The 12,905-nt window shown below is 45.3% G+C and overlaps 2 protein-coding genes across 2 annotated transcripts; both read left to right on the top strand.

Moving 5' to 3' along the window:
* Positions 1–205: 205 nt before the first annotated feature.
* Positions 206–1,039, top strand: FOIG_16556 (uncharacterized protein; the record flags this gene model as incomplete). The annotated part of the gene is made up of 1 exon (XM_031218017.1): positions 206–1,039. The coding sequence occupies one exon, from the start codon at positions 206–208 to the stop codon at positions 1,037–1,039; it is 834 nt and encodes a 277-aa protein (XP_031052265.1).
* A 6,907-nt stretch (positions 1,040–7,946) lies between these two features.
* Positions 7,947–9,444, top strand: FOIG_16555 (uncharacterized protein; the record flags this gene model as incomplete). Its single annotated transcript, XM_031218016.1, has 3 exons — positions 7,947–8,447; positions 8,502–8,812; positions 8,868–9,444. The coding sequence occupies 3 exons, from the start codon at positions 7,947–7,949 to the stop codon at positions 9,442–9,444; spliced, it is 1,389 nt and encodes a 462-aa protein (XP_031052264.1).
* Positions 9,445–12,905: the final 3,461 nt, after the last annotated feature.

Raw genomic sequence — 12,905 nt, 5'->3', positions numbered from 1 at the left:
CGATTTTGACATCCATCACTACCATCACGGCCTCTGGCTTTCAAGTCAAGAACACAAGCAGATTTGCCCTTACGCGTCCTCATACTTCGAAACCATCCCTCCCCCAGCTACCATTATTCCTAATCTCCATTACTTTGTCTCACGAGCCAAGTCTACCGTCGACACATCCCCTTATTATCCCTCCGGATTTTGAGCTTTCGACAAGATGGCGCCCTATAGCATGGTACTCCTTGGCGCCCTCTCAATCCTTGGGTTTGGGGCTTATGCTCAAGAGGCTGCGGTTGAGGAACCCCAGATATTTTTCAACTTGACCTACACGGAATATCTGGATAAGGTGGCAGCATCCCACGGGAGTTCCCAGACGAGTGATTTGCCGTGGAATGACACTATGAGCGGCTTTCCTGGGAACGAGACGGGCAGCAGCCTATCGAGGCGTGGTCGCATTGTCAACCTTGGAAAGCGTGACCCTGTCGGCGGGGAGTCTTTCAATGATCGTGTCACCAATGACATGCTCCAGGCGCTTCATGGTCTCTGCGTTGAAAATTTTGGCACAGGCTTTCGAGCGACTAATGGGTACTGTCGCGCTAACCGTCGGGCGACTAGGGAAATCCAATGTGCGCGCCCGGGTACCAGAGGGGCAGGCTCAGTGACCAGAACTTGCCCACAGAACCAGGAATGCACCACTTTCGTGGCGCACAACTTTCGTAGCCAGTCGCCTACCACGGACAAGTCTACTTTCCCTGTCTGTGGGCCCCGAATTGAGGTGAAGGAAAGACATGATATAGGGATCCACACGGAGTGGGATGGAATCTGGTACCCCGAATCGCCTAAATCGCCTGGGACCTACGATTCTTTCGCCCAGATGGCGGGCAGTCTTAATGGGTACTTCGACTTTGATGGTGCTTATCAAAGTGGAGAGGGCTTCAGCTCTCGGGGAAGTGGACACTCGTGGTCATGCATTAATTGCCCGGGAGGCAAGCTGACTATCACTAGCACGGTTCGCGCAACTTGGGCAATTGGATATACCAGCCCCCACTAAGTCGCGGTCTAAAGCCCTCCAAACACTACTTTCTCTATTTCGATTCACGGCCATTCATTTACTATTAGCCTAGAGGAAGTATTCAACATACTTTACTTGAAAGCTCTTTTAAGAATAACAACATTTGCGCAACCGCTAATATACTGTCGGGTATATTCACCCATGTTGGATCGTGTCGCCGACGCGTCTGTGGTTGATCGACTTGTCATGTTCTGGGTACAAAAACGCGATCTCCAGCGCATCGTAGATAGATGAATGTGGGAAACTCGATGCCGTAGGTATCGTATTCGTTACTTCTGGCCGAGTCTTCCTAGTAAATTGACCTTTTTGTTGAAGTAAAAGGGTTTATTGTTGTTATTGTTAGTTCTAAGTTACATATGTCTGAGAGGAGCACAGCTCCTTATATAGTATCTATATCCTAGCTACCAGCAGATCGGACCACCTTAGCTATACTGCCTTAATACTCCTACTCGAGCTGCTGTTGGACTCGATGTGCATGCCTATCGAGCCTCGTTAAAACCCTAAAAACACCTTCGTAGGTGAAAACTGCAGGGAAAGAGCTATCTCGATAAGGGCGCTTAGGATCTCTTAATGGTCTTATGTAATCTTAGAGCAGTGGGTCTTCTTCTGTCTGCAGAAGATCTCCCTCTAAGTTTATTTTTGCACCTTTCCTCTCAGTCTGATGCAATCCTGAACTTATTAGTCTTCTTCTATATATAGAAGATCTCCCACTGAAGCCTATCTCTGCAGGTCTTGTAAGCTTTCTTGGGACTATAGGTCTTCTTCTGTCTGCAGAAGATCTCCCTCTAAGTTCATTTTTGCACCTTTCCTCTTAGTCTGATATAATCCTGAACTTGTTGGTCTTCTTCTATACACAGAAGATCTCCTGCCTATGCCCATCTTTGCAGGTCTTGTGATCTTGTGATTATAGGTCTTCTATCCGCAGAAGGTCCCCTGCCTATATCTATCTCTGCAGGTCTTAAAATCTTTCTTAAAATCGCCGGTCTCCTGTCTATAATAGGTCTCCCACTTTAGTCCATCTTTGCACATTCCTTACGCTTAGCATAACCTTGAGATTATGGCTTTCCTTCTACTTGCTTAGAAGCTCTCCTACTCTACCTTACCTTTGCGCCTTCTTTATGTTTCTATGTAATCTTGGATCTGTGGGTCTCCTGTCTATCTATGGCAGGTCTCCTGTTTTGGTTTATCTCTGCACCTTCTTATAGTTATCATTCTTTAAGACTTAGTGCATTTCTAAATAGAAGGAAATAATCCTTTGGTAAGGCCTTTGTTAGGCCGTTGGCTACTTGTTTGCCTGTTGAAATATACTAGAACTTAATAGTTCTATTATTGACCTTCTCTCTGTAGTAATGATGCTGAATATTAATGTGCTTGGTTTTTGTATGGAACTGCGGATTCTTAGATATTGCGATTGCTCCTTGGTTGTCCCTGAAGATTATAGTTGTCTTTAGTTCTAGAACCTCCCTGTATTCTTTTAACAGCTCTTGGAGCAGACCTCGCAGCCAGACTGCTTCTTTTGCGGCTGCGGTTTGCCCTATGTATTCTGCTTTGCATAAAGATAGGGCTATAGTTCTTTGTCTCTTTGAGCTCTAACTGATAGCGCCTGTACCAAGGTTAAACACATATTTAGACGTTGATCTTCGAGTCTCTAGATCTCCTGCCTAATCTGAGTTAGTGTAGCCGAGGAGAGGTTGCAGTTCACCTTGGTATATTAGTTCTAGATTTTGCGATCCCTTGAGGTATTAAAAGATACGCTTAATAGCTGTCTGATGCTCGTTGGTTGGGTTTGCTAAGTATCGACTATATAAGGAGACAGCAAAAGTAATATCGGGTCTTATCCCTAGCATAAGATACATCAGGGACCCAATCGCCTTGGCATACTACTCTTTAAGTTCATCTACTGCCTTATAGTCAGGGCCTAGTTCTCTGAACTTGCTAGTTGAAACTGGTGTGGTATTGGGAGTGCACTGGTTTATTTTAAAGTCTCTAAGTACTTTCTCGAGGTAGGTCGTCTGCGATAAGAAAATTGATTGGTTTGCTCTGTCTCTTCTTAGAGATATGCCTAGGTAGTATTTGCATGGACCTAGGTTGGTTATCTTGAACTTATTGCATAGAGCTTGCTTGACTGCTATGATCTCGTCCTTGGAGGGCCTGGTAATAAGTAGATTGTCTATATAGACTGCAATGAACGTGTGACCTTTTATAAAGACTCCTATATCTGAAAGTAAAGCCTTGAACCCGAGCGTCTCGAGGAAGGTTGAGAGAGTCTTGTATTATACCCTTGGTGCTTGCTTTAGTTTATACAAGGCTCTTAGGAGCTTGCAGACTCTCCTACTTCTATCGTTGAATCCTTTGGGTTGCTGGATATATATCTCCTTATTTACGAGGCCATAGAGGAAGGCCATCTTGATATCCATCTGTTCTAGTTTTAAATTGAGTGCTGCTGCAATAGCGAATATTATCTTATAGCTTATCGGCTTAATAACAGAGGCGAAGGTTTTGTTAAAGTTAATTCCTTCCCTTTGCTTAAAACCTCTTATGATAAATCGCGCTTTATATCATAGAACTTGCCTATTTTCTCCTCTTTTGAGCTTGAATACCCATTTGCCTTGAAGGGCCTTTTGTCCTAGGGGAAGCGTGACTAAGGTCTAAACATCATTCTCGACCAGAGATCTATATTCATCCTTTAATCCTCCCCACCAGAGTTTTCCATATATACCCTATGTAGCTTCCTTAAAGGTTCTTAGCTCAGACTAATCAATATTATAAGCAACTAGATATAGTTATTCTGCAACCGTTGCTAGGAAGGCGAACTTTATGCTGGCTAATATATATCTCAATAGCAGCTATCCCCTGGTTAATCTTTCAGGCAGCTGAGACTCTGCATGCTCCTCTGTTTCTTCCGATGACACTTCGCGCTTATCTATGGCAATATGAATACTTAATCTGGTTGACTCTTGGTCTGGATCTTATTCTATATCTCCCACTGGGGGCTTATCCGGCGTCGTCTCTCCACGACCGGTTTCCCTGCTTCTGTTTGCCTCTCTCGATGCTATCAGGAGGGGCGACGGCTCTAGAACAATAGGATTTTCCGCATTGCTGTCCTCTTTGCTGATTACTTATTATCTCTGTAATAGTCTCTGATTATATATTTAATATATAAGATTATCAAGTATTAGTTTGATATTTTTAATAGTCTCAGAGAAGATAACATTATTAGATACAAAGACTTATCCCCTTTCATTAAGGAGTATATAGTTCATACTGCCCTGATAGCCGAGAAGCTGGCAGGGAATACTCTTTAACTATATCTTCTTTTATTTAGAGGATAGAAGCAGAGCCTATCCTTATAAGCTAAGAACTTGCAGATAGCTAAGGTCAGGAATATCTCTATATTAGGCTTAGTATAAGATAGTGGAAATGCTTGCCGTAGGATAGAGATTTCGGATGCAGTTTACTGCCTTAAGGAAGTACGGCTACTATTTTAAAGCGAGTCTGGATTTAAGCAGTGTCGGTGTAAGTTTTTCCAGGATGATTTAATTAAGGACTTTAGCCAATCCATTTTGTTTATGCTGTTCAGTTCCTGTGTAGGAGAGTTTGATTCCTCTGTCCCGGCATAGTCGGGTCAGGCTGTGGCTTTGGTTCTCTCCCCCTCGGTTAAGGTGCAGGAAGTGATATTATCTTTCCGGTCTCTCGAACTATAGTAACAGATAATAGAAATACTCTTTAAACTCTGACTATTCTTTAACTAGGTATACCTAGGATATTTAAGTAAAGTTATTAATAAGGCAAACCTAGTACCTGCTTCTATCTACTCCTATATCTGGGAATAGTCTGGTAATATCTGCATAAATATACTCTAGAGGGTAAGTGCCTTTCTTAATTAGTTGGATATGGGGATATTCCCTGAGTTTGCCCTATATGCAGGCTCTATATGGGTTTGAGGTAGAATTATCTAGTTGAATTCCAGTAGATATCTTTATCAGTCTCTTGATATTCCTCTCTCCCAAATATGCAAGTCGCTCGTGCCAAAGGTGTAGTTAAGGATCTCTCACCGAAAAGGAGGCCAAAGCGGTTTAAAAATGATCTTCCTTAGCTTTGTCGACTATATAGACACCTGAGATTCTTGTCGCAGTGAGGACGACTTTTCCCTTATTTGTGACCTCTGCCTTTCCATTTCGGAAGATAACCTCTGCACCCTTCTTCTCTAGTACTAACACGGATAAGAGGTTAGCGTGTCCTTCTGGAATATACAGAGCGCTATCAAGGGTAATATTATATGACCCCTTAGGCCCTTGCACGCGGAGGCAGTATATTCCACATCCTCCTGGTATGACTTTTGCATCCGTAATGCCGTTGATAGGTAATTTATAGTACTTTTAAAGGACTATAAAGTTCTTGTATTAGCAGAAAATATGCAAGGAGGCGCCACTATCTAAGACGTAGATCCGTTTAAGGGCCTAAGTTTAGAGGGATGCCTAGAGACTAGATAGTCCGAATAACAAGCCAATTAATCCAAGGTGACCTTGGAAGTCATTTTGCCAGAGAGCCAGTTGAGCTTAATCAGGTTGAAGGTATGCAGGAGTTATATATATGGCAGATTCCAGTTTATTAGTTATCTTCTCCCTGTCCTTCTCTTAACTCTGCATTTTCCATTATCATCTCTTATAACCAGCTTTGCTATACTCTCTTCTAAGTTCAGGGTAAAGCTTCTAGCAAGTTGACTTATTATGCCCTTTTCTTCTACAGTGTCCACAGCATAGGGTGCCCTAGGCTACTATAGCTCTATGTATAATCCTTGCAGTAGCTCCTCTTTGTCTATCCTCTTCCTGAGATGCAGCAAAGATAGCCGTTTCGAACATAACGGCCTCTTTAAGAATAACATTATAATTATTTAGATCTCGGATAGGAAGAATGTTATAATTCTAATTAAATGCAGTAAGGAAGACTTTATAGTCTGGGCCAAGTCCGCAGAGGAACTTATTAACAAAGTGTAGTTCCCCTATTTAGCAGATTTTATCTATCTCTAAGAGTTTAGCCCTTACTTAATAAAGCTTATTTGCATATTCTATAACCGAATTACAAGAGTTAAGGGTAAGTTCTTAATATCTTTGGTTAAGCTCTTAGAAGATAGCGCTTCTAACAGGGTAATACCGGGTTTCAAGGTAACTAATTATACCCTGTGCTATTAGGATCCCTATGGTAAATACTCGGGCGTTATAGCCGAGTCGACTTCAAATGGCGCCGCATGCTCAATCCTGGCGGCTCCTCTAGGCCTTAATCTGAGTTGCAAGATCATTCCCCTCTGTTAATGGTTAAGCATATGTTCCTAGTCAGAAGATCTCCATATCTACACATATCCAGAAGGTCAAGTATTTCTCTCTTCCAGGTCAGCCAGTGGCTGGTTTGCTCTAGCTTTGGAATGGTGCCGGAGCTGCCTACGAGGTTAAGAGATTCCTTGGAGAGGGACATAATAGATTCTCGGGGAGGCTGATAATCAAGGTACAGAGGGACAGACGGCTATCGACAATTCTTTAGTCAAGGCTTAGGGGGGAGTCTTTCCTTCGTCAGGCAATATAATAATACCGCATAAATAGGGGTTATCCGAGCCAGGTAAAGACTATCTAAAAGGTAAAACGCATAGCAGTCTCAGTCATTTATATCATTCCCGCTGTCAGGAGAAGAGACAATGATCTAAGGTTAACTATATTATAAACCACGTTTCAGGCGGTCTTAGTCTGTGAGGGCGCAGGTCACCCGACCAAGGAGCTTTAATAATCTTAGACAAAGGGACCAGTCTAGTTGGGCAAGTTCATCAGCCAGACTATAATCTAAAGTCTCTTAATTATTTAAGATTAATAATTTAAATTTGGTGTCTTAGATAGAGGGTTAAAGGGTCCTTCTAAAAAGGTTTCTAGATATATCCTATTAGTTAATTTCCAAACTCTATAAAATATCCAATAAAGGAAAAATAGCTCCAGGTAAGCTAAATATATATACGCAGTAGAAGGAAGCCTTTCGACTTCTTATACTATCTAGGAAAATTAGAAAAGAAGACAGAAAACACTCAGCTTTGCGGTTGGAGAAAAGGTAGTGCCCTCCGGGCTTATAACCTGTTAAAGTAAAAGGGTTGATTATTGTTATTGTTAGTTCTAAGTTACATATGTCTGAGAGGAGCACAGCTCCTTACATAGTATCCACATCCTAGCCACCAGCAGATCGGACCACCTTAGCCATACTGTCTCAACATTACAGTGGGGTGCAAAAAGTATTCGCAGGCGTATGTAAGTGTGTAGGTAAAGAAGTCTTATTGATAGCTGGTGAGCTAAGTTCTATGAAAGTGCTAATGAGTGTGGTCTATATACTAGTGAGTGATAATAGTGATCAGTGAGGTTGTCGCGGGATCAGTGGTGATCGTGGTGGATCAGTTACTAGAAGTGATTGTTTGGAAAAACGCCGGTAGATTGCAAGGGTGGCACGGACGGAAATTGAATAATGCGGCGCGATTTGGATGAACATAGTACTGTTTCGCGATTGTGTGTCTACAGTCTCCTCACAGTGCTCAGCTTTGTCTATTGGCCGCGGTTCCAAAAATGCAAAAGAATCTGAATCAGTTCGATGAACGTGATTGCCTCGGCGGCTGATTCTTTGCCATGACTCTGGTACAGAGTTTCGCTCAATCAGTTTTGAAACCACGTGACTGTCCGGATATGCTCGGATGGCTAGCGACACGTGATCTCCGAAGGAAAGTCACCCTAACAACGCTAGCCCGCAAGGCAAAGGAACAACAACAACAACTAAACAATCACAACAACGACGCCGCAAATATAGAGTAGACGCTCAACAACACGAGCGCAGTTACTGAGAGGCATCGCCACGGCTAACAATGACAGACTCTCAGGACTCTGATCAGCGCATCGTCAATTGGCTTTTCACAATTCAGAACTCCTTGCCTACTGATCCATCTCCACCTCCAGGCCCCAGCTCGAAGAAAGACGCCCTCGAGGACATCACATATAAGCATCCTGCGAAGCGCCTCTTGTCGCCTCCAATGACAGAGGACGGTGGCTCACTTTCTAAACGGCCCCGGCCGGACCCCAATGCAACTCCACGTAGGACGTTACCGTTAAGGCGAGGTGATTCAATATCATTGTCGTCGTCCGGAGTCAGCGACGCAAACTCCGAATCAATGCATAAACGGGTCCGAACTGCTAGAAGTGGCAACAGCAGCCCAACAAAGAGGGGAATTTCTGCTATGCGTATGGACGGGCTCATCACTCATCCGTCGTTTGATGGCTCCGAGCCACTTCCCGATGCCCTTGATAACATAGTGCAAGATATAAAGCGTGATAGCGGTGGCTTCGATATCATGACTGCTGCAGATAAGGTAAGTAGGCGGACAATTTTAACATGAGAGTTCTGATATTAACGTTTGGACCAGATCGAGTTTGAAAAAAGAGCGAGTGCAGGCGGGAATCACGTACATTTATTTCAGAAAGCTCTCAAGCCAGATCCGGTGGATAAGTCAGGGGTTAGAGAGGCCTTGGGCAGACTCCCACCTGTGGACGCTCTCGTCGAGACATGGCAAAAGGCCGAGAGGTGCCAAAACCATAGCCATTCTGAAGCAGGTTGGAATTGCGCCGTGCATTATCCTTTGATGGAGTTGGCGCTTAAGTACGCCAATGTCACTACACATGCGACTGCGGACGTTACTGCAAACCAAGAAGAGATCTTGATTGACGTTATTAATGCGTGAGTAACCAGGATTTGGGGGTCATGGAGATACTGATATTAAACCATGTTACAGCACGACTGCACAGATCTCCCCTATGTATGCTCCAAATACATTAGCCATGCAGCACAAGAAGAGAGTCGACTTTTGTTTCATGGTCGAGTCAATCGAGAAAACCAAAGCAGCAACTTGCCTCTCCGACAAATCACTACTCTCACCAAACGATTCCGTCAATCATACAGACTTTGTTCCACTTCGTGCCTGCCCTATCAGCGTGAGCATCGAGACAAAACTCACCGGTGAAGAGTGGCAATCCGCCATGGCACAACAGACTGTATGGCTCTCGGCTCACTGGAACTGCCTCGACCGACTCACAGGCGACTCTAAGGTCGCGCGTGATGAGCTATGCTTCTTACCGGCGATTATCGTGCAAGGGCATGACTGGACATTCCTGGCTGCAACAAGGGGCGAAATGATCGAGGGGAGGAATGATAGGCAGACTATAATCTGGAATAAGATAGGCTTCGGGTCGACTACTGGACTGAAGGGGATATGTCAGATCATCAAAGTTCTGCAGAGGCTAGCGCTGTGGTCACAAAGGACGTATTGGCCTTGGTTTAGGAAGTACGCCATGAATAATCTTGAAGGATAGCAGGAGCTGGATTTGACGAATAGCGAGTTGACTAAGTCTCGGTACATACTCTGCCTCCACCGAGTGGCCTTTTGCGCGTACAAGCCTTTGAGAGGGGTTTAAAGACGTCTATGAATTCGTAGCTATTTAGCTCTGGTTCTAGTTACAATTGCTCACTGGCCCATCTCACGACGATGAGAGTCAAGGATTTAGTCTTCTGCGGCAGCGAATTTGATTCTCGTGTTGTGCTGAACTCCGGCCTTTGCCAGTGTCAGATGATTGCCATCTTTGCCTCTGTGCTGGGGAAAGTGTTGAGAGGAACAAAATAGCCCAGTGACCCTCCAATCTAAGACTGAGGATCTTCTTGGTCACCATCTGCAGTGCTGGATAGCCACGCGTGTTGTTTCATACTGTTTCATATGAAACTGAAACAGTCCCTGGACCCGGTTTCGTATGAAACAGTAACTCACCCAGTTTCATATGTTTCATATACGCCCGATGAGTCCCAAATATCTTAGTACTTAACCAAGAAATTTTCGCAAACCAAATGCCTTTAATGCAGTTAGAAACTTGCTAATAGTAAATATGTGTCGCATATCACCATTAGGTTCGTGCGACTGGATGTGAAACGCGGCCCGTACTTTAGAGTCGTGTCTCCGGTTTTACGTCCGGCTTGTCGCATCAAGGACTCCAATCCTAACGACATGAGCTTAAATAGCTGTGCCCGAACACATGGCTGTTCAATTTCATTTGTTCTTTAGATAATTCTCATCAATTGACTGGTGCCACCACTGATCCCTATGGAATTAATTGTCCGACAATATGTCATCAGCTTCGCCCGCTCCCTTGTTATCGGAGCCTTCTGATGAGCTCTTAGGGCCTGCTTCGCCTGGTTCTCCCGTTCCCGCGAAGCGCACATTGGATCGCTCTCCCTCTGATCGGGCTGGCAAGCGCGCCAAAGGCCGTACAAACAAAAGCACTTGGAACGAGGCGCGTGGCCCTTATGAAGAGAGAGGGGAGAAAGCCCGCGATGCCTCATACCACGAAATTTGGTACTGCAAGCATTGCGACTCCACGAAAAAGCCTAATTCGGTAACGACGAACCTGAGTCGAGCCCGCAAGCACCTGCGGGACTTTTATGGCATCCGGGCGATAGAGCATGTGGAAAGGACGGATCTGAAGAAGCAGCAACATGGCACCATTACGGACTTGTTCGGAAGGCAGGAGGAACGTCAAGCCAATCGAGACCTTAATGAGGAAAAATATTTGGCAAACGCTATTAATATTCCTGCATTCGAGGAAGCACTCGCCAGACTTCTTGCGGTTCGCAATATCGCCCATACATTCATCGAGTACCCTGAGTTTCATGCTGTTATACTCTCCTGCAACTATATGGCCCGGGACGTCCTCCTACGCAGCCGCAGAGCGGTGCCGAAGCTTCTCAAGAAGACTTTCGCTCAACACAAACAAGGGCTCGTTAAGAAGCTTCATAATTCTCTCTCATCTATGGTCCACTTCACCATTGACATGTGGACCTCATCAGAACAGAAGGCGGCATACCAAGCAATCGTGGTCCATTTTGTAGATGCGGAGACGAGAGGAGTCGCTCAAGCGTTATTGTCACTGCGCGAGTTCAAAGGAAGCCACAACGGGAAATTGCAAGCCAAGGCTTTCCTGGAGGTTGTCGAAGAGTACGATCTCGGAGGAAAGGTTGGCTACTTTACGATGGATAACCACGACGCTAACGACACTATGCTTGGCGATATCGCAAGAGAGATTGATGGTTTAGATCCGGTTGCCAGGCGACTACGCTGCAGTGGCCACATCATGAACCTCATCGTTCAAGCCTTCCTCTTTCGGAGTAAAGCAAAGAAGATTTAGGAGGATGAGAGAGAGGGGATTGATGAGGCGTATGAGCGGCTGTGCAGGCTATCCGAAAGAGAAGAAGGGGGCATTATTACGAAGGCACAAGCTACCGAGGAATGGCGGGAGTTTAGTGTTCTGGGGAAACTCCACAACTTGTGCATATATTCAAGGAGCTCTACCAGCATTTACAACGACTTCAAGGCCGAGATTGGCAGGGCCTTGCCGAGGGACAATGACACACGTTGGAATTCATGGTTTCGCCTCATTGACGTGGCAATTGAGAATCGGGCAAAGTTCATGGATTGGATTCAAGAAAATCATGCCAAAATCGAGAAAGATGCACTGGACCACAACGACTGGAACGAACTAGGAGATATTCATGCGTTCTTATAAGTATTCCACCAGATCTCGGTGCGCCAAGGCCGGGAGAATACACTCGATGAAGTTCTCTCCCATATGGATTTCCTCCATCATCACTTCACGCGGACTAAAAACCGGGCTTTCAGTGGCCCACGCTTCTACGCGCGCTTTCACGTGGCTTGGCTAAAGTTCGAGAAGTATTACCAGCTTACCGAACAAGCCCCGGTGTACGTGGCCGGTATTCTCCTCCACCCAGCACTCCGAAAGAGCTATCTGAGTGAGCAGTGGAAGAGAAACCCAGCCTGGGTCAGCAATGCCGTGAAGGCTGTAAGGAAGATCTGGTCCACAGACTACAAGAGCTACCAGCTCCCAGATGAACAACAGGAGAAAGAGCAAGAACTCGATGAGTTTGATCGCTGGAGGCAGAAGGTGTACAGCACAGCGAGTGAGGTGAAGGATGAATTCGACCGCTTTATTTATGTAAGTAATTTGAAGCCTTCTAATGGCCTGGTTTTGATGATACTTCGCAGGGCTCACAGGTTGGGATTGGACAACAAACGGCCTTGCAGTGGTGGCTTGAACCGACCCAGCGAGAGAATTTCCCCCTCCTCTGCCGTATGGCTATTGACATATTCTGCATCCCCCCCATGTCTACGGAAGCAGAGCGAATCTTCTCAGGCGCAAGACGGCAGGTAACCTGCCGCAGGTTAGATGGGATAGAAGTAGCATGTCTGCCAAAATGGTAGAGGCATGTGAGTGCATTAAAAGTTGAATAAGTGTTCCAAAGGGAAAGAGCAGGCCGCTTCTTGCAGGGGTGTTTAGGGAAGCGGAGGATATCGACGCGGCTGTAAGGATACTCCAAGAAGATATAGAGAGGAGTAAGGGGGCAGAAGGTGATGGCGAGCCTAGGGAATTGGTAGTGTAGGTAGGCAGACAATGCCAAACATCTTTGGGGTACTTGGAGATAAGGTGTATATCGATGCCTAGCTTGTCAAAAAATTGGACTGCAACTGGATATTGTTTCGTATGAAACTGAAACCGGTTCATATGAAACTGAAACTATACTGACGCCCGGTTTCATGAAACCGAAACTCCCCCCAGTTTCAGTTTCATAGCGTGGCTATCCAGCACTGATACCGACAACGACAGCGAGAGCGAGAATCACAACTGGAATCGCACCAAGAAGCCCACAACGACACGTCTGAACGACAAGGCGAGGATGACGTATCACAAGATCAACCGAGCGTTCGTGCTCC

The sequence above is a fragment of the Fusarium odoratissimum genome (genome assembly GCF_000260195.1).
Source record: "Fusarium odoratissimum NRRL 54006 unplaced genomic scaffold supercont1.92, whole genome shotgun sequence".
In the NCBI taxonomy this organism is placed as follows: domain Eukaryota; kingdom Fungi; phylum Ascomycota; class Sordariomycetes; order Hypocreales; family Nectriaceae; genus Fusarium; species Fusarium odoratissimum.
The sequence above is the reverse complement of the archived record's forward strand: the minus strand, read 5'-3'. Positions and strand labels throughout refer to the sequence as shown.